The sequence below is a fragment of the Macaca mulatta genome, chromosome 11 (genome assembly GCF_049350105.2).
Source record: "Macaca mulatta isolate MMU2019108-1 chromosome 11, T2T-MMU8v2.0, whole genome shotgun sequence".
Classification (NCBI taxonomy): Eukaryota; Metazoa; Chordata; class Mammalia; order Primates; family Cercopithecidae; genus Macaca; species Macaca mulatta.
Window position 1 is genome coordinate 23,942,307 of NC_133416.1, and position 21,752 is coordinate 23,964,058.

The 21,752-nt window shown below is 37.1% G+C and overlaps 1 protein-coding gene across 1 annotated transcript; it reads left to right on the forward strand.

Annotated features, from left to right (window-relative positions):
• Positions 1-145: 145 nt before the first annotated feature.
• Positions 146-16,465, forward strand: GOLT1B (golgi transport 1B). Its single transcript, XM_015151249.3, has 5 exons — positions 146-305; positions 5,224-5,315; positions 6,752-6,930; positions 10,607-10,688; positions 14,002-16,465. The coding sequence occupies exons 1-5, from the start codon at positions 281-283 to the stop codon at positions 14,038-14,040; spliced, it is 417 nt and encodes a 138-aa protein (XP_015006735.1). The 5' UTR covers positions 146-280; the 3' UTR covers positions 14,041-16,465.
• Positions 16,466-21,752: the final 5,287 nt, after the last annotated feature.

Below are 21,752 nucleotides of genomic sequence, written 5' to 3' on the forward strand. Positions count from 1 at the left end.
GTCGGTCCGTTCAGCCAATCACAAATAACACCCTTCTCTAATTGGTCAAGGGGTGTGGTCACCATGAGCGTCACCGAACAACATTACGATTTATTGGTTGAGATTGGAAGCAGGTTTCGCCAATAGGAAGCGGTCTTAAAGCGGCAGTGAGGGTGGCTGCGTGTTTCCGGAAGACGTGGCGGCTCTCGCCTGGGCTGTTTCCCGGCTTCATTTCTCCCGACTCAGCTTCCCACCCTGGGCTTTCCGAGGTGCTCTCGCCGCTGTCCCCAACACTGCAGCCATGATCTCCTTAACGGACACGCAGAGTAAGCACCTGCTCCGGGGTCCCCGCCTCGAGCCGTGCACACCCATCACCTGGCTGGGTCTTGCCCCTCCACAGGGTCAATGAATGAAGCTCCGGGTTGGGGGCGGCGGCCTGCGAGACAGAGCTAGGGCTGCTGGGACCCTAAGGGGCTGCCTTGGGGATGCCGGGGCTAGACTTGCAGTGGCGGACCTGACCTGGGAGAAGAGTCTGTGGGGCAGGGTGGGACGCCGTAGCTGGGGAGGGGAGCTTTAGCCGAGTCTGTCTCATTCCAGGGTCGCGATGATCTCCTCATCCCCAGTGAGATAGGCGCTTTGTTCTGGGGGCTCGCCACAAGAGAAAGTTTGCGTGGTGCCCACGGCCCACTCTCGGGATCGTTTATGCGCATGACACACTTCGGGTCCTCTACAAGTCCCTGGCTGGCTGGTTATTTGGGAGGCGGTATTTTAAATGTCACCTACAGTAGGCTCTTTTTGAAAATGTGCTTACGCTTAAATGTGGCATTTTGAATATTCGCTTTTTGCCAGTACTGTAAGCAACCTTTTAGAAATCTCTTGAAACATTCTCACTTTTCTACCTGCTAAAGTTTCAAGCAGTAGAGAAAAGCCACTTTGTGTTCCATTAAAGGATGTATTTCGTTGGTATTGTATATTGTGCTTTGTGGCTTGTTTTGTTATTTTAGCATCACTCTCTGCCTGCCACAGAGTTCTCCAGGCCTATTTCATCTCTAAAGCTAGCATTGATACCGGTTTCCTTTTCTCTCATTATAATATTTCCACTTTCCTACTGCTTTTTGTTAATGTTAATAATTTTTGTATTTATGTCTGCCCAAGCTCTATGCCTCATCTTTTGATGGTCGTAAGAGTCCCTTTTTGTCTCACTTTGCTTTATCTGCCACGCCTTTCATTTCATTCCAGTTAACTGAGATTTTCAAGATTTTAAGACTTAAACAGTGTATTGAAGTAAAAAATAGAAGTTTATTTAAAATGCCCTATTTTAAAGTGGAGTCTTCATGTGTAGATTCAAGTCATGGCAGACCAACTTCACAGAGCTTCTAAGGCCTCCTACACACACTGCCACCCCCCAGTCAGACTGTCTTCCCTCCTGAGGCTGGACTGCGGCTGCTCCTTGGGGCCACCTGCCCCAACGTTGCCGCCCACTTTGGTCCATTGACCTGGCCTATTCTGATCAAAGAAAATAAAAATGTAGTCTTAAGCGGGTAGGAATCTGGTGTAATAATAATTACTGGCAATTACATAAAGGTATTTTGTTTCAGTTTACCATGTGCTTTCATGTGAATCGTTATGCATTATTCTTACAAGACCCCTGTAAGGCAAACAGAAGCATGCCCCTTTCATAAGTTAAATGAGGCACAAAAGAAATTCAGTGCATGGTCATAAAAAAAGTGACAGAAACAAAACTTGATCCCAGGTGTGCTGGCTCAGAAACCTTTTGCACTGTACCCCACTATCACCTAAGAAGACTTGATATAAACTTTATTTAAGATCTGAGAATAACCTGTGCATAGAAATTATATTTTTGAAGACTTAATATAGTAATGAGTACCTGCTTTACATCCTTGCAAAAACAAGAGGGTGGAGTTGGACTGTGGGCATTCTCCCTGAGAAGCATTCTCCTCACTTCATTAAATTTTGTGAGAGCAATGAAACTTTTCTCTTTGCTGTTCACTTGTCACATGTTTTAGGTGAAACAGCGGATTGGAACATAAAACGATTAGTGAACCAAATGCATTTTGGATTTCAAATTGTGTTTGTGTGTGAGTGTGTTTAACTGCAGGGATTGGCCATCATTCAAGTGATTTGTCAGGATTATTCTGGGATTTTGGTTTTTAGAGAGAGTGACCAAGCACCGATCAGAGTAGAATAAATGGAAATTCATGATTATTTTAAGGGATTCTAGGACTTTCCTCATCGCCTTCCCACCCGGCCCCAAAAAAAGGCAAGACTTATTCAGAGGGACGGAGGAGGGGCATGCTGCCTCTGAATCTTCATTTCATCACGTTGTCTAAAAGTCTAGTGTGATAATTGCGTTCTCCAGTACAGTTAATGTTCAATTGAATTCTTTCTTGACTTCTGTTTTTCAAAGGGCATAGTAAGAAAGACAATGCTGCTTTTAAAAAATTGTGAATAAGATATCAAAATGCTAACAGTGTTTACCATTAGGTAATGCATGTCTTTCCTTAAAAAATTTCCGCAGTATGCTCCTTATGTTAGACAGATTCGTTTTATTAAATTGTTTTTATATTTTTTTAAACTTGTGGGTAGTTTTTTAAACGTGGGAGGAGTGAAGGAAGATAAGTTTTACTTCTGATGGAAAGAAGGCAGCTCTGTGCAGGGCTTTTGATAGCCAGAGGGCTTATGAATGCATAAGGATAGGGAAAAGGGGGATCCTGGAGGTGAGAAAAAGGCATGAGGCCAATTTGAGACTTTTGACCGGTGTGGATCAGGAGCTACTTGGCAATGTCTTTGCCAGTGCCAGTTGTGGCAAAGATGTTTTGGGCAATGTCTTCCACTGGACTGTACTGGATAAAGTAGTGGAATATTTTGGTTCCCATGTTGTAGCTGTAGGACGGTTGTCTGTGGAGTGAGAAGACTGGTTGAATGCTGACTCCACAGACTGTTGTACCTGCCTCCATACCACACACACATTTTTGCTGCTTCTGTGATCAAGAACAAGTTAACTTAATACCTCTAGGTCCACGGTTGCACATATGAACCATAGGACTAGTGCTACTTTTAACCTCACAATTTTGTTAAAGAAATTATAAAATTTTTGTATAAACACTTCATGACATGGTAAACCATACTCAGAGATTGTCCTTTTTCATTGCAGTTAATTTTTAATAGTTCTACTTGGCTATGTTAGATAACAAGCTAATATTAAACTTGAATCCCCTAAAAGACGCGCCCTCCAGACGTTCAGTATACTCCAGTGTCCTTGAGTTTCATGTAACCAAACACCTTTAACCTAAAAACTAAACATTCTGTGGGAAGAACTATGGCATTAATGGTTAAGCACATAAGCTTTGGATTCAGAAGACCTTGGTTCAAATGCTTCATTAGAAGTGTGGCTTTGGGCAAGTTAAGTCAACTCTCTAAACTTCATTTTCCTCCATCTTTGAAAAGATGTAATTATACCTGCATTCCAGTAGCACTGGAAGTATTAAGTTATATAAGGTATGCGAAGCACTTCATAAGGCCTAAATTGTGGTAAATTCTCAGTACATAGTAGGTGTCTTTCCATATACTTTCCTTTCTAAAAACATCTCACAATGTTTATGTAATCATCAAGGTTATTTGTGAAAAGATAGAAATTAGTCATATTCAACCAACAAAGCTGCCGATGTTTAATCCTAACTACTAAATAGTTACTAATAGAATTTTACTCGCTCTTTTGTCCATATTTTCCCCTATGAAATTACGTCCACTATCCAAACAGCTAATTTGGTAAATTATCTTAAGGCATTTGATCATGAAAGTATCAGCCTCAAATTTTCATAGGAATGTGTGTTGAATACGCTTTACTGGTGTATTTATAGACCAGGTACCTGAATTATTTTAGACTAACTTTGGGAACAAAAGATGTCTGGAATGGAAGACACTAGTTATTAGGAAATTGAGCAGGTGGGGAATGTAGAAAAAGCTAAAATTAATGCAAGTTTTCAAATTATCAGAACATTTTATATGACTTAAGATTTTTTAAAGTAGCTGTGACCTAGATTTTAGCTTTCTGGAGCTGAGGCAAAAAGTTAAGCAGTAGATCAGAAATCAGTGATAGGGTATTTTAAATTGTGCTTCTAAAAATACAGTGGCTTCTACTCTGACTCATTTGTATGCAGATTGTGCTTCTAGCTAAACTATGGATTAGTGACTATTTTCTAAAATCAAAACTAAAATGATCAAGGAGGTAACTTAGTGAATTGCGCTTTATAACATTAATAGAAGAGTACATCTGTCACCTTATACGTTGAGACTTTTCATATTAAAAACATAAGACCTAGGGAATGCACAGTCAATAAAAGTATTAATTTTATATGCAAGATAAACATAGACTTTAAAGTTTGCACCTCGTCTACCACTATATATTCAGTACCTGGAACAGTTCCTTGCATCTGGTAATTGATCAACATTTCTTTGTTTTTTAATGAAACACTAAAAACCTAGAATATTAATATTAGGTAAAACAGGATTCTTTGAAACTTTGGAGAGGTGATTTTAGGACTGTAGACCAAATATGTAAGTGGATTTGTAGTTTGGGTAAATGTGTAGATAAGTCCATAATAAGTAATCAAGAAATTAAAAGTGACGCCTGACCTTGTGAAAATATGATTTTGAGAAGACTGCTACCGTGATTTTCAAAATATTTCTTGTTGCCATTGTGACAAGCAGTGTATAATTGACTAAAGGATATTGTGCTGACCTACCATAACATTTCTAATGGAGTAGAGAAGGAATTAATTTTAAGGAGAGTAAGAAGGAACTGTAGATATCATGCATATAAATAATAATTATAGAATGTGAAAGGAGATAAGTAATTAAAGGAAATCTATACATTTATGTCTGATGTGAGAGAGCTTCCTAGGAAGAAAAAAACAAATTATATATATACAAAACCAAAGGTTTAGAATCCTGATTTATCTTTTTTTATTATAGCTATGTCTGAGAAATGCTATCTGCCATATAAGGATTAGAAATTTTCATCATGTTTTAAATTTTGAAATAATTTGCTGATAATTAATTTGTTATAGAGCTAAATAAATGTCATTATGAAGTTAACCTGCAATGTTGAGTACCTGTTTTCGTATATCTGTGAAAGGAAAACTGGAAAGTTTTCTTAGTTTACAGGGATGTTAATGTGAGTTTAATTTTTCTCTGCCCTTAACCATATAACTTATATTGCAGAAATTGGAATGGGATTAACAGGATTTGGAGTGTTTTTCCTGTTCTTTGGAATGATTCTCTTTTTTGACAAAGCACTACTGGCTATTGGAAATGTGAGTTTTTAAATACATATTTTAACTAAATTTATAAGGAAATTTTACCTACGAATGAATTATTACCTGCTATTAAATTTGGGGAAAATAATTCACTATTACTCATAAGTAATTCCTGTTACATTCTCTATTTCCATCAGGAATGAAACCTGTCAGCTTTCTGTTTAAATAAAAGGTAAACACTTAATGAGGTTTTCTAATTCCATAACTACTCTGTTAAGTGTTTGTCATGAGATTTACAATACATTAAATGAAGGCTGCCTCTAAATAGGAGTTCAAAATAGATGACTTGATAGTCTCATGCCTTGATACATTCACTGAAGTATTTTTACTTTAAACATCCGAGACTTTGCATTTGATTCAGCTGCATAAGATAGATTTTTTGTACCCTTTTAAAAAATATATCTCTATGTTAATGGTTGACTTGCTTAGAAAGGGATCTATGTTGTTTATTTGGAATGTGTACTATGCTATTCATGTGTGGAGGTTATGATCCGGAAATAAATAATAACCCTTCTAAGGCAGTGAAGACACTGTATATATATATATATATATATATATATATATATATATATATATATGTATACAGACACACGCACACACACATATATATATTTGGGTTTTTAATTGGAAATGGGAAAAGATAAAAGATAGCAAAATTGTTCAAAATTGATGTCTTAATAAATGATAATAGCATTGCTATCCTAGAATATGAAGCTTAACCATTAGGCTTAATCTATATTTGTGTGAAATAGTTTTCACTAAAGAATGTTAATGGAGAGGGCAAGTATTTGGAAAGAAAACCTGGGGAAAGCAAGCTCTTAATACATCACCATTTCTTGTCCACAGAATACATTCAAAATATTTGAAAACACATGGTTGTATTTTTATTTCTGCTGCCACCAGATATTCTAGAATTTATAAAACTAGAATCTTCTTGGCTTCCCGTTGTTTCTTCTGCTATCAACTTAGCCATGTCAATATTTCTCCCATCCATAGAAACTCCTGTAGCCTATGATGAATATTTCAGAACCAAGAGGAATACCCTTGGGTGACATATTTATGGGCAGCTTTCCTCTTTATGCCTTGCCAACTCATCTGCTTGACTAAGCCCTCCTCATCCAGCTAAAACTAGGAAAACTACTGCAGACACAGATGCCCCTTGGTAACGTCTAATCTTTCTTTGTTTCTCTTTTTCTCCATTTAATCAAGATAGAAGAGGAATGAGACAAGTGGAACAAAACTACAACTTTAACATGCATAACCCCCTCCTTGGTTCTGCTTCTTGGTTGTACATTACAGTTCTGTCTGGCCAGTTGCCCACATGAAACCAAACAAATGTGCTTCTTTTTTTATATTTAGCTTTGATTTTACTTTTAAAATTTATGCAGTGTGTTTAACTACCTTTTCCGTGTTGTATTTTTTTTCTCTTTTAGGTTTTATTTGTAGCCGGCTTGGCTTTTGTAATTGGTTTAGAAAGAACATTCAGATTCTTCTTCCAAAAACATAAAATGAAAGCTACAGGATTTTTTCTGGGTGGTGTATTTGTAGTCCTTATTGGTTGGCCTTTGATAGGCATGATCTTCGAAATTTATGGATTTTTTCTCTTGTTCAGGTAAGGTATATTATTGTCTCTTTCAGTAAACCAGTGCGTCAGATAGTTAGTACAAAAACTCAGATATTTACATCACTTGGAGTAAGATGATGATCATTTCCTTAACTTTATTTAAGTTGAATCTTTTATTATAGTTTTAGATGAAGCAACTATAAAAATGTTTATCAAATGTAAATGATTGCCTAACTAATGGTATAAATTATCTTGTATTGTCAGCACAATAAAGTTCATTTTATTGGCATTTTAAGGCACCATCTTTATGTTTGATATTTTTATCAACTAAATAGTGGTTGGTGCTAGGTAGGTAGGTAGGTAGGTAGATAGATAGATCGAGCCAGCATTTTAGTGTGTAGAATCTTATACTTCGTAGTTACTACTACTTGATCCAAATTTATTTAGCACATATACATATTAGAAGATTGTTTACCAAATACACCACTATGGGAGATGTTGATCAGGTAATATTTTGTAAATGCCAATTAGCAGGTAAGCAATAGTATGTGTATCTATCTATGTGAAAATAACTTTGGCTGGGTGTGGTGGCTCACCCCTGTAATCCCAGCACTTTGGGAGGCCAAGGCAGGTGGATCACCTGAGGTCAGGAGTTCAAGACCAGCCTGGCCAACATGGCAAAACCCCATCTCTACTAAAAATACAAAAATTAGCCAGCTGTGGTGGTGCGTGCCTATAATCCCAGCACTCGGGAGGCTGAGGCAGGAAAATTGCTTGAACCTGGGAGGCGGAAGTTGTAATGAACCAATCACACCACTGCACTCCAGCCTGGGCAACAGAGCGAGACTCCATCTCAAAAAAAAAAAAAGAAAATACCTTTAAGTAGGGTTGGGCTTAATTATTTATTCCAACAGTGCATATCCTTTGTCTTCTATCTGCCAGGCACTGTATTACCCACAGGAGACATAAAAATAAGTACCAAATCTGCTTTAGAAAATCTCTCATTTCTATTATGGGAAGTAGACTCTAAAAATACCAGTAGGATATAGTCATAATGCCATTATAAATGTATATGCAGAATATTGTAGGAGCATGATTAAATAATTAGTAAATTCAGGGAGAGGTAAGAAATGTTAACTGATAAACTGGGCTTTGAAGAATGGGTAAGAATTTATCCTATAAATGAGAAAGGGAATGACAGTTAACAGAAGGAACAGACAGGGCCATGAAAATACACAGCTTGTTCTGAAAAGAATGAATACTCCTATAGAACAGGAGCATATGATCAGTTGAAGGAGATGGTTGGTAATGAAACTGAAAATGAAGTCTGCAGCCAGGTTGCAAACTTCCTTTGATGACTTATTAAGAAAAGTATATCTTAACCTGTAACCAAATTTGGGCTGGGGGAGCAGTGTTTGGAGAAGGCTGGAGTAGTGAGGCACAGGTATTTTTAGGCCAGAGGTGATACACGGGGCAGATGTTTTAGGGAGGTTGTTCTGCTACCAGGATAAAGTAGGTATTAAAGAGAAAAACTGAAGTCAGGGGAGCCAGTCAAGAGGCTGTTAATACAATACAGAGTATAGAGTGATAAGATTGGAATCTTGGGGTACTCTTGACATTTTAGGGTGGGCAGAGAAAAAGAAGAAAACACTAGAAGAAACGAGGAAAAGAGGTGGGAGAAGAACTAGGAGTAAAGCTCATAGTGGCTAAGAGAGAAGAGAGTAGAGAAGAGGAGTTTGTGTCAGCAGATGTATCTTGCAGCAGAAAACTTAAGCATCTTAAGAACTAAGAAAATCATTGGCTTTCTTAATTATGTAGGAATTTTAGTAATGAAAGTTAAAAGCCAAAGCTAATCTTTGAGATGAATAAAAAATGGGAAGTCTTAGTATCATTGACAAGCTTGGAGTAATACATAGGTTTTAGGTTTAGAGAGCTTTGTGGTATAAATACTAGTTTTTGTTCTTGGGTTTTGTTGTGTTCTGAGATATTCTGAGCTGGAGATTTAGTGCCAAGGGTCTTTGGCATTGTTTTTCTAGATATTTATAATCCTAAATAATGACATATGAAATCACACATTTTTATGTTTTAAAACAATACTTAAAATAAAAGTGATCTTTTGAATTCATTACTACTGGGAAATAATTGTGATTTTCTTTGAAACACACACATATACCATCAACATAAATACTTGTCTAACTTAAAAAATTCTACTTTCTGTTTAATTCTTTATTTTGACTTCTGCGGATTCATAACAGAATCTTATTGCTTAATTTCTGAATTCTATTCATGGTAGTATTTTCAAATCCCTATCTAACTCTGTGAAGAAAACAGCTTTTTTTCTGTACTCGTCTTACCACAATCAACACAGAAGACTGCTGTGACCAAATGTGTGGGGGGTTTTCCCCATACAGCAATCAAACAATTAGTTGTCTACAACAGACAACAGCTGAGTATCTTCCCAATGTAGTTCTGACACTGTCTGCATGGAGATAGCCCCAGATCACACAGGTTGAGGGCTCAGTCCCACAACAGTCCTCTACTCCCAGCGATGCCAGCCACAAGCCCCAGGTTGTTTTATTCATGCTTCTGACTGACCAGCTCTAAATTGGGGTTCCCACGATCCCCTGTTTGGATCTGACTAATTTACTAGAGAGGCTCACAGAACTCAAGAAAACACTGATGTTTTCTAGTTTATTATAAAGGCATTACAAAGGACACAAATAAAGAGATGCGTAAGGCAAGGAAAGGGGAAAGGGTCGCAGATCCCCCCCACCCTCCCCAACCCACCAGCCTCCGAGAACCTCCTTGTGTTCAGCTATTCGGAAGCTCCCTGAAAACTGTCCTTTTGGGTTTTTATGGAGGCTTCATTACTAGGCATGATTGATTAAATTATTGGCCATTGGTGATCAGCTCCACCTTCAGCACCTCTCCCCTTCGTGGAGGTTAGGAGGTAGGGCTCAAATTTCCAGCCCTCTAATCTTGCCTTGGTCTTTCTGGTGACCAGCGCCCATACTGAAGCTACCTAGGGGCTGCCACCCATTGATCACTCATTAGTATACAAAAAGACATCACCTTGTAGGGACTCTAAGTATTTTAGGAGTTGTAAGCCAGAAAATGAGGTCAAAGACCGAATATATATTTCACAATATCACAGTACATATTTTAACACCCAGGAAAAGTTTACTTTCTTTGCATTTTTAAAATAAACTATTTCATTCTCTTCCTATACTAAGGTAGCTTAACTGATCTACTGTTAATTTTAAACTGGTTAGAAGCTGTGGAACTTCTGTAGACTTGTGTTTCTACCAAGAAAGAATGAGACATACTGTGAGGATCAGTATCTGGCAGGCAGTCTCTTAGTGTTAACTAAATGTTTTGACTCTTAGTACTTATTTAGTAAATGATAGCTATTATTATTTTCATGGTTCTACACATATGGTCTCAACAGCCCCTTTCTTTTGATCAGTTTCACCCCACACAACTCATAGTTGGAGAAATCTTCAGCAGTTGAGCTAACTCATAATCTAAATTATAGCTAGGCCTCATGTACTTCTCACATTTTTACCAACAATCACAAAATTTTTAATTAAATTTGTAGTTATTTCTAAGTTTGAAGTCCCTCAATTGTTCAGAATTTTAACAGGATACTTTCTTTTTCTTTGGTTAGCAATTATTTTGAAAATAGAAAATGTAAATATTAAGGACCTTTTTTTCCCTCTCCCAGGGGCTTCTTTCCTGTTGTCGTTGGCTTTATTAGAAGAGTGCCTGTCCTTGGATCCCTCCTAAATTTACCTGGAATTAGATCAGTAAGTCATCATATATTTAGCAATATATATTTTAAGCCAACAGAATACGTATTTTATGCTTTTTACTTCTAGAAATTTGAGTAATTGAAACATGGTTAACTGATGAGTTTTGTATTATGATATAGTTACCTCACACAGATCATGAGTACCATGAAGACCAAAAAATGAATATTGCTAAACCTATAAAACATGAAATTTTGTTTTACTATATCCATTTCTAGATCCATATTCTCTTTTTTAATGTTACTCAGATTTGATATGCTATGCTACCTTTCTCTCTGAGAGTTCAGGGCATTTTTTATTTAACTTTTATATAATCTTTAATTTTAGTAGCAATAATGTAAAAAGGAAACCATTATTTCCTGCAAATATTTTCTTTCTCCACCAAGTAGCCTAGATTAAGACAGTTAAATAAGGCCGGGTGTGGGGGCTGACACCCTGCACTTTGGGAGGCTGAGGTGGGTGAATTGCTTGAACCTAGGAATTCGAGACCAGCCTGGGCAACATGGTGAAACCCCATCTCTACCCCCGAAAATACAAAAATTAGCTGGGTGTGATGGTATGCGCCTGTTGTCCCAGCTACTCGAGAGACTGAGGTGGGAGGATTGGCTTGGGCCTAGGAGGTCAAGGCTGCAGTGACCCATGATTGTGCCACTGCACTTCAGCCTGGGTGGGTGACAGAGTAAGACCCTGTCTCAAAAAAAAAAAAAAAGAGTTGAATAAAGCAGTATTATACTGGGATTCAGATGGAAAGAGTCTATTGCCAGCTCTGTTTACAGTTTGAACAAGCTTGTCAAATTTGTTTTCCAGTGTGTGCCTTGGTTTCCATCTTGATAAAATAAAAGGAATCAAATCAGACAAAGGTTAAAGAGAACATTTGCAAAATTAACAAATAGAGTTTCTTCCTTTTATTCAATATTCATTCAACAAATGTTTCATACTAAACTGCTACCTTGAAGGTAGTAACATCTTTTGGTGGAGTCTTAGAAGGCCATTCAGAATTCAGCTTATTTTTTGCCACCTTAGGAAAAGCTTTCCTGACTCCCTGTGGCTGGCTCGGGGTGTGCTTCCATAACATTCCTGTGCACACCTCTGTTATAGCATTTACCTCTGTTTTTTTCTTTGTTTTTGTTTTTGTTTTTCTTAGAGACAGGGTCTCACTATGTTGCCCAGACTGTTCTCAAACTCTTGGGCTCAAGCAATCCCCCATCTCAGCCTCCCAAAGTGCTGTGTGAGCCGCTATATAGGTGTGAGCCACTACGTGCAGCCTTACCTCTCATTTAATTGTCAAAAAAAAAAAAAAGCCTTCAGGCCATGCATGGTGGTTCACTCCTGTAATTCCAGCACTTTGGGAGGCCAAGGTGGAAGGATTGCTTGAACCAGGAGATCAAGGCTGCAATAAGCTATGATCACACCACCGCACTCTAGCCTGGGCAATAGAGCAAAACTTTGTCTCGAACAAAAAAGAAAAAAGAAAGGAAAGGAGAAAGGGAGGCACTTCCATGTAAAACTACAGTCCTTGAGGGCAGAGACAGATTGTATTTTAGTCATTGTTCTATCCCCAGTGACTAGCATAGTATCTGGCCTATAATGGAAACTCAAAATATTTTCTGCTAAGCAAGTGAGCGAAGGATGGCATTTTGTTGACCTTAGGGAACTTGCTCAATTTCAAGACAACACTAGATGACTGTTTCTTAGCCTACCTCCTCAGTTTCAAAACTAAACCAAAATCCTTAATTTCTAAAAGAATCTAGATGATCTAGAATTCAGCTGAGTTGGCTACAATCCTTTTGGCTCTAGGTCCGACCCATATCAGAAGTATTCATATCCTTCTTTGGATTGGTTTCATAGGTCCAACTCTGTCCTAAATAAGTAGGATAAAGTAGCTTTAAAGACCACAAGTTCCAATTAGGTTCCAGGGAAGTTAATCAACTTTCTAAAGTTGTTCACAGATTTTTATAGATGTTTCTAGAGAGAAAGTTCATAGCATTTATTGAATTCTCAAAGAGCTAAAGAATGGCTTACCTATGGAAAAATAAGTACCACTATAAGCCTAATCCTATTTCCATCCCCAGGGTAATTTTAGGATCAGAACCTTACAGCCAAGACAACCTAAATATTTCAAGTTACCTTTGGGGAGAGATTGTTGTGCTTTCTCTCCACTTAAATTTACCTTAACATTCTAATAAATCCGTGTATTCTTCGAGAGCAACTTTTAGTTTCAGTTGCCAGTCACCTGTTTGTGATAATATAACAAAACGTTGGAATGTAGGCTTATAGGGGTATACTCTGATTTCATTTGCATTAATCTGCAAATGCATACAGTAGTGAATGTTACTTATACCTAAAATGGCTTTTGAATGTACTGAAACTTCTAGTTACAGAGTCATAATCATTATTTGTGCCCTTAATTTAAGGATTCTTAAGAATTTGCATAAATGGACACCCAATACAATAGACAATGTTTCTTATCATTATTCATCATGATAAGTATTTATGTAAAAATGTGAATTGTGAAATAAAATAAATGATCAGGTGATTGCTAGAATTTGGTAGTATAACCACCTGGGTTATATAACTTTTAATGTCTCTACCAGTTATGTACAATATCAGTCTTTACATCACCATCTGGAATGTTAAAAAAAACAAACAAACCCAACTGCTTTATGTTTGGGGTGGAGTAACCAAAGTAAATAACCACTTACAGTAATGTGTGTTAAAATTTATATTCAATAATTATAAATTTATGCTTACATCATTAAATCTATCTTTAATGTCATTACCACTTTCAATCCAACGTCCAGAATACACATTTAAAGTATTTTTAGTCAATAACTGTTGTTAACTATTGAACTTAATGGAGTTAAATCTGTTTGTTCAAAGACTACATAGGCCCCGAAGAGATCCACAGTAATGGTCAGTTGAAATATCTTATTGGGTTCATTAATGCATGAATGGCTGACATTTCAGTTTTTTTATGTTTTTATTTTTTATTTTTTGTTAAGCTAGCAGTGTTATCTTCATCTTATACAATTTCTTTATTCATTGTGTTGCATTTTTCATGTTGCACCCTTGAACTCATATGTATAACATGTCATGCAAAAAACAACTTTTAGAAAAAAAAATGTTATACACATTTATGTATCAGAAGATGATGGTGAGTAGTACTGGATTAGCCATTGTCAGTCATACCTTAAATTTCCACAACTCTTCTTGTAAGGCTGGGTTTTTAAAATCAACATTTTAAATATTGATATAATGTTTTGTAATGTTCCGGACTTTCTTTAATTATCTGTTTTTCTTCTCCTTACAGTTTGTAGATAAAGTTGGAGAAAGCAACAATATGGTATAACAACAAGTGAATTTGAAGACTCATTTAAAATATTGTGTTATTTATAAAGTCATTTGAAGAATATTCAGCACAAAATTAAATTACATGAAATAGCTTGTAATGTTCTTTACAGGAGTTCAAAACGTATAGCCTACAAAGTACCAGCAGCAAAATAGCAAAGAAGCAATGAAAACAGGCTTCTACTCAAGTGAACTAAGAAGTCAGCAAGCAAACTGAGAGAGATGAAATCCATGTTACGATGCTTATGAAACTCTTGAAGGCTATTTGTATTGTTTTTCCACAATGTGCGAAACTCAGCTATCCTTAGAGAACTGTGGTGCCTGTTTCTTTTCTTTTTCTTTTGAAAGCTCAGGAGCATCCATAGGCATTTGCTTTTTAGAAATGTCCACTGCAATGGCAAAAATATTTCCAGTTGCACTGTATCTCTGGAAGTGATGCATGAATTCAATTGGATTATGTCATTTTAATGTATTAAAACCAAGGAAACCCCATTTTTGATGTATGGATTACTTTTTTTTTTGTAAACATGGTTAAAATAAAACTTTTGTGGTTCTTCTGAATCTTAATATTTCAAAGCCAGGTGAAAATCTGAACTAGATATTCTTTGTTGGAATATTCAAAGGTCATTCTTTACTAACCTTTAGTTCCCAAATTATAACTGACTAAGTTTGGTCAGCAACATACTCTAGAAATTCTCATACTTCTTGGGAGTCTGCCCTCCTAAGTATCTGTTTATATCATTCATTACATGTAAGTATTTAACAAAAAAGCATTCTTGACCATGAATGAAGTAGTTTGTTTCGTGGCTTGTCTCATTGAATAGTCTTGTTGAAGATACTAAATGATGCAAACCAAATGGATTTTTTCCATGTCATGATGTAATTTTTCTTTCTTTTTTTTAATTTTAGCAGTGGCTTATTATTTTGTTTTTCATAAATTAAAATAACTTTTGATAATGTTTACTTTAAGACATTAACATGTTAAAAGGTTAAACTTAGGCTATTTTTAAAGGGCTATTCATTTAATCTGAGTTTTCCCTTATTTTCAGCTTTTTCCTTTTAAGCATGACATATCCTTCATATGATCACTCGAGTTAATTACAAAATACATGAGTTCACATGCTAAAGTTATTTCACTGTAATTAAACTGGCTATAGTTTCTTAAGAACATGACACTAAAAAAAAAATGTGTTCTTTTTTCCACCATTGCTGATTATTAGACAGTAGGAAATAGCTGTTTTCTTTAGTTTTACAAGATGTGACAGCTTTAGTGATAAATGTAGGGAAACATTTCAACAGCGATAGTACTATTTGTTTTACCACTGATTGCGCTGTTTCCTTCTTTTAACAGTTGCAAAGCTTTTTAATGCATAAAAGTATAATTGAAATGTGTGGTATTTATTTACAAACATGTCTACAAAAATAGATTACAGCTTATTTTATTTGTAGTTAAATCTCTTGATACACAGAGAACTCCCAGTCTTGCTCATCTAAATAAGGAAAGACTTTGGTGTATAGTGTAATGGTTTAGTCTTGAGGATTACTGACATTTTTGGTACTTGGATTTGACTTAATGATATGTCTGTGAAAATGCGGTAATGACAAATGGAGACTCCTACCTCAATAGTTAATGGAATAATAAGAGCCTACTGTTGTGTCTAATGTTCTTCAAAAAAGTAATATCCTCACTTGGAGAGTGTCAAATACATACTTTGAGGATTGACTTATATAAGGTGCCCTGTAGAACTCTGTTACACATATTTTCGACCCATATTATTTACAATGTCTTGATAATTCTACCTTTTTAGAGCAAGAATAGTATCTGCTAATGTAAGGGACATCTGTATTTAACTCCTTTGTAGACATGAATTTCTATCAAAATGTTCTTTGCACTGTAACAGAGATTCTTTTTTTCAACAATCTTAATTCAAAAGCATTAGTAGACTTGAAAGGGTTTGATAATCTCCCAGTCCTTAGTAAGATTGAGAGGCTGGAGCAGTTTTCAGTTTTAAATGAGTCTGCGGTTAATATCAAATGTGAGTTTGGGACTGCCTGGCAACACTTATATTTCTTATTCAGAACCCTTGATGAGACTATTTTTAAACATACTAGTCTTCTGATAGAAAGCACTATACATCCTATTGTTTCTTTCTTTCCAAAATCAGCCTTCTGTCTGTAACAAAAATGTACTTTATAGAGATGGAGGAAAAGGTCTAATACTACATAGCCTTAAGTGTTTCTGTCATTGTTAAGTGTATTTTCTGTAACAGAAACATATTTGGAATGTTTTTCTTTTCCCCTTATAAATTGTAATTCCTGAAATACTGCTGCTTTAAAAAGTCTCACTGTCAGATTATATTATCTAACAATTGAATATTGTAAATATACTTGTCTTACCTCTCAATAAAAGGGTACTTTTCTATTAATTGGTCGTCAAGTATATCTGTGTTATGAAGTTCTAAAAGCTAGTTTAGCACTGTGAAATAACCTCATGTTTAAAAAATTAACCTTATATGCAATTTTTTCTTATTTATCAAATGATCTTCACATCTTTCATTTCCAAATTGTTGAAATGTACTAATGAATACAAATAGACTTCAAGTAAGCAAAAACATTCTTAATTTTGAAAACTGTAAAATAAAAGAAAGTCACTTAACCTTGGGCAATATGCTACTTTTTAAAAATCAGACTCTTAAGTTTGTATATTATGTTATTCAATAGACATTTTCTGAGTACCCCTTGAATGCTAAAAGTCCTGTGTTGAATGTGGGAGACTGAGGAGAACAAGATGTGCCATCTGCTCATTAATTGTTTACAATGTTAACATTGCTCATAAATTCTTAGCCGTGTTTCCAAACAACTTGTCCTGACTTATACTGCAAACAAATGGTGGTAGAAGAATTTGTGGTCTAAACACCCCAACCTCTTATTTTTCTCCCAGTCAAGAGTTGCTAAAACTATTCAACCTTCAGCTGTGTTTCTTTGTGGCGGGGGGTAGAGAATTGTTTTTAATGTAGGCCTAGGGATTTAAAACTGTCACTGTTATTTGGGTTATCCAGAAGCCTGCCACAGAATTTGTATTGCCACAGGCAGTTGGGACAGTTTTCTGAAAGCTGCTATGATTGCTACCATTAATTGCAAAATTTAAAAAGTGGTCAGGGAATTTAGAAATTAGAGGAGAATTTTTCTCAGAATGGAAAGGATCTTAAGTCTTTGTCACCTAAATAAGACCACAACACCTGCAATGTTTTGAGTGTAAATTTTATTAAGGCCAAAAAAAACCACTGGCCAAGTCTACCACTTAAAATACCCAGTAAATATTTGTTGAATTCACAAATTAAGCTGCAAATCCAGACTATTGTTGGGTGAACAGGAAGTCTTGAATTTGTTGTTAAATATCCAGCGTATCTCTCTAATCTTGACCTGGGCCAAAAGGCCCCAACCTCCGTTCTTCTGTTACCTGTATCCATGTAGGAGATTGGACACCAGCAGCATGCCCAAAATTCTTCATTGACTAATGTGTATCCATGACCTTCGCTTTACTCAGTTCTCAAGGCCTGATTAAAATGTCACTGCTATTATATCTTTCCTGACCAGTTAGGCCCAAACAGCTGCTCCTTCCTTGTCCTCTGATATAACTTTCCACTTGCTTTGTATTGATTTGGTTACGGAAAAGATTCTTGAGGTTCGAAATCTCCTCTTACATTTGTATCTCCAGTACATGTTGGTTTAATAAGTGAAAGTTCATTCTGCCAACTTTTCTGTGCTGGCCCCACTGATCACTTGTTTGTTTGTTTGTTTGTTTTAAGATGGAGTCTTGCTTTTGTCGCCCAGGCTGGAGTGCAGTGGCATGATCTTGGCTCACTGCAGCCTCCACCTCCTGGGTTCAAGCAATTCTCCTGCCTCAGCCTCCCGAGTAGCTGGGATTACATACGCCTGCCGCCACACCTGGCTAATTTTTGTATTTTTAGTAGAGACGGGGTTTTGCCATGTTAGCCAGGCTGGTCTGAAACTCCTGACCTTGTGATCTGTACACCTTTGCCTCCCAAAGTGCTGGGCTGGGATTACAGGCTTGAGCCACGGCACCCAGACTGATCACTTCTAATCTATTGAAATCAGCCTCTATCAGCCATAAAATTGAATCTAATGATCTGGTCCCCGCAGAAGTCTCTACCTTTCTGCTTCACATTCCTTGGGACTTTACTGTACCCAGTAGCTCGTCGATGGAGAGAGGGATCATAGATGAAAGAAAGGCCGTGCCTACAGATTGGCTGCCCTTCTTCACTAGAAAAGGGAGGCTGCTGGGGAAACCAGAAGCTACTCCTGAAGTTTGGAGGCTGGTGTGAATCACTGATTCTCAGTTTTCCTCTCTTTCCAATATGAAATGAAAAGTTTCTTGGGAGTTTTTTGTCGTTGGAGCTGGTATTATGAAGTAGAATTATCCCAAAGAGAAAATGAAATGTATTCCTTAAGTGACGAAAGCCAGAAATAATACCCTATGACAAGAGGGATCACTTGTATGATAGTTTACATATATGAAATAATGCTGATAATAATGGGTAATTGAATCCCTGAAGAAGACTATTCTGATGTGATGTGATCCTGTGAGGTGACTCTGAGTTCTGTGGCGGTATAACGACCAGTCTTGGTGCTAAAACACTAACTCTACCATTTAGTGTCAAGTCAAACTCTCTGAGTATGCTCCTAAGTGAAACTCAGGATCTACCGCATGAATTTGGTATGAAAATTGAATGTAACAATGGATGTCAGAGGGCTTTCTCAAATTTAAAGTGTTATGAATATAACGTGTTATTGTCCTGAGAGTGTTTCTGGCCCAGTGATACAGATTAGAAGTAGGACAACTGACCATTCCGTCTTCCTATTAATGATCACACCTGGCAACACCCAGTATTCAACCTAATTCACATTACAGGAGTATGGGATCATTCTTCACATTTCTGAGCTACCAATGTTTATAAGGCTCAACATTTCCAAAAAGCTATCAGTATTAGTGTTTTGTTGTTTGCATCTTGATCCAAGACCTTTTTGCTATATTTGTCCTCTGTCTTTGTGCTGCTCCTACATAATATACGCAATTAGCAGCCATGTCTTATGAATTATCCTGTAGTAATGGTGGCTGTATATTAATTCATATTCACCATTCTGTCATTTTGGAAATGAATGGTAAAACATTTTAATCCAGAAGATAGTATGAAATTGGTGAACTTGAGTCTTCCCTGCTTCACTTTTATCTACCCCCAACTCCCTAAGTAGTACTTATCTTAACTCTCCTCAGAAAACCAATATCTTCATATTTTCTCCTTCCTCTCCCTATCTGTAGTTCTGGAGAAAGGATCTGAAATAGTCTGTAAACAAAGAACTGCAATATTATCCGTTTCAGGGTGTGAGTTCATTGCGAATCAAAGCCTTAAGTAAAAGAGAGCCTGGGTTAAAACTTTGGCCAATTGCCGGGCGCGGTGGCTCACGCCTGTAATCCCAGCACTTTGGGAGGCCGAGACGGGCGGATCACGAGATCAGCAGATCGAGACCATCCTGGCTAACAAGGTGAAACCCCGTCTCTACTAAAAGAAATACAAAAAATTAGCCGGGCGTGGTGGAGGGCACCTGTAGTCCCAGCTACTCGGGAGGCTGAGGCAGGAGAATGGCGGGAACCCAGGACGCGGAGCTTGCAGTGAGCTGAGATCCGGCCACTGCACTCCAGCCTGGGCGACAGAGCGAGACTCCGTCTCAAAAAAAAAGAAAAAAAAAACTTTGGCCAATTAATGGGAAGTTTTATTTTGGATAGCAAGCCTTCTTAATGCCCCTAAAGCCCCTCTTAAAACTGGTAACCCTTTGGGGAAATGACTTCTTTCATCTGATTATGAGACGACTGGCCTAAGGGACTGAATAGAAGCCCCATCGAAGATTGAACTCATATCTTTATTCATGCTATCCAACCCAAATTCTCTCTATTCTGTCATCAAAAAGTAATTTAGGCATTTTGTATCATAATAGCCATATTGTTCAGATAACCTTATCCAAGATAGCAGCTGTTTTCCTTGTGAACACAATAATCACTGACCTTGAAAGAATGTCATTTAAACAGTGACAGGTGATCGTTTGTTAAATAGGGTCTGGGTACTCTACAGTCAACTACGAGAATCCAGGTAACAGTGCCAAATTCAAAACAGTCTTCATTGAATGTGCCTTTAAAAAAGGCTTAAAAGACCATTTGTTCAACATCTACTGCCTGGTCATACTGTCAGGAGAATAAAATTCAACGGCTTTACCTATCTTGGTTTTTTTCTTGTTGTTTGTTTTGTTTTGTTTTATACCAAATATTTTAACTTAACCCATGTCTGCTTTTGGACCTGTAAAAACCTTAAAAGCTTTGTGACTTAAAAAAACATTCTACTGGGGTTCAGTGCCCTTTGGAAATCCTTGTAGAAGTAATACATTCTAGCATGTTACTCTTGATAAGACTGCAATATTGATAATATGTCAAAACCATTCCCTTCTTTTGTGCACATTAAACTGAAAATGGCAGCTTTGACGTAAGACATCTGCTTGTGAATTCATTAGCTAAACTATTACCAGCAAAGCACATTTATTTATTTCTTCTTAAAATTGTAAGTTCAAAACACATTTTATTGGTGATTCACTTTCCTGCTCCTCTTCCCAAAACCTTTGTGTTTTGGGTACGGAAAGGCATTTTACTTATTTTTCAGGTAACCTAGTAATCAGGTTTCACGTGTGACTATTTAAAATATAAACACAGCGTATTTCACTTCTTTTATTGCTCTTTTTTGAAGGAAATTGCCACAATCCTTAGAAATGAAAATCCTAAAATCTCACATTTGAAGCATTATTAAAATAGCATCCAGGGCCGGGTGCGGTGGCTCAAGCCTGTAACCACAGCACTTTGGGAGGCCGAGACGGGCGGATCACGAGGTCAGGAGATCGAGACCATCCTGGCTAACATGGTGAAACTCCGTCTCCACTAAAAAATACAAAAAACTAGCCGGGCGAGGTGGCGGGCACCTGTAGTCCCAGCTACTCGGGAGGCAGGAGCTTGCAGTGAGCTGAGATCCGGCCACTGTACTCCAGCCTGGGCGACAGAGCGAGACTCCGTCTCAAAAAAAAATAAAAAATAAAAACAAACAAACAAACAAACAAAAAAATAGCATCCAGATAACCTTTTAGTCAGTTTTTATCTTTCTCCTCTCCTACGACAGTGGAAATAGAACATTACACTAATGCCTCTAGTTTTTTCCTGCTTTACTTTTTTCCTTGAAGACAGTGAAGAGTTCTCAAATTTCTACTCACATACTACTTTCTATATTCCATTCTCATTTAGTAACCAAATCTCAGTTTTCCTGTCTGCATATGACTGTCAAGTCTAAATATCAGCGCCCAAACTCCAATCTCTTTTCCAAGTATTTGCAGGTAGATAGCATCAGCCCTTTAAACTTCAATCCCAAATGAAACTTACCAGTTCTCTCCTCAGAGTCCCTGCTATTTCTGTGTCTAGCCATTCTTCCAGCCACACAAACTCTGAGGTTTAGTTTTCGGCACTTCTTATACTCCTAAATCTGAGTTACTCAAAATGTCCAAGGGCCAATAGCATCTATCACCATCAGCTGGGAGTTTATTAGAAACGTAGAATTTTGGGCTCCACTCCAGGTCTACTGAATTAGAATCTGCATTTTAACA

Coding starts and splice junctions, on each gene's coding strand:
- GOLT1B (XM_015151249.3), top strand. CDS start 281: ATGATCTCCTTAACGGACACGCAGA. Junction 5,316..6,751: donor CACTACTGGCTATTGGAAAT/GTGAGTTTTTAA, acceptor TTTCTCTTTTAG/GTTTTATTTGTAGCCGGCTT. Junction 10,689..14,001: donor ATTTACCTGGAATTAGATCA/GTAAGTCATCAT, acceptor TTCTCCTTACAG/TTTGTAGATAAAGTTGGAGA.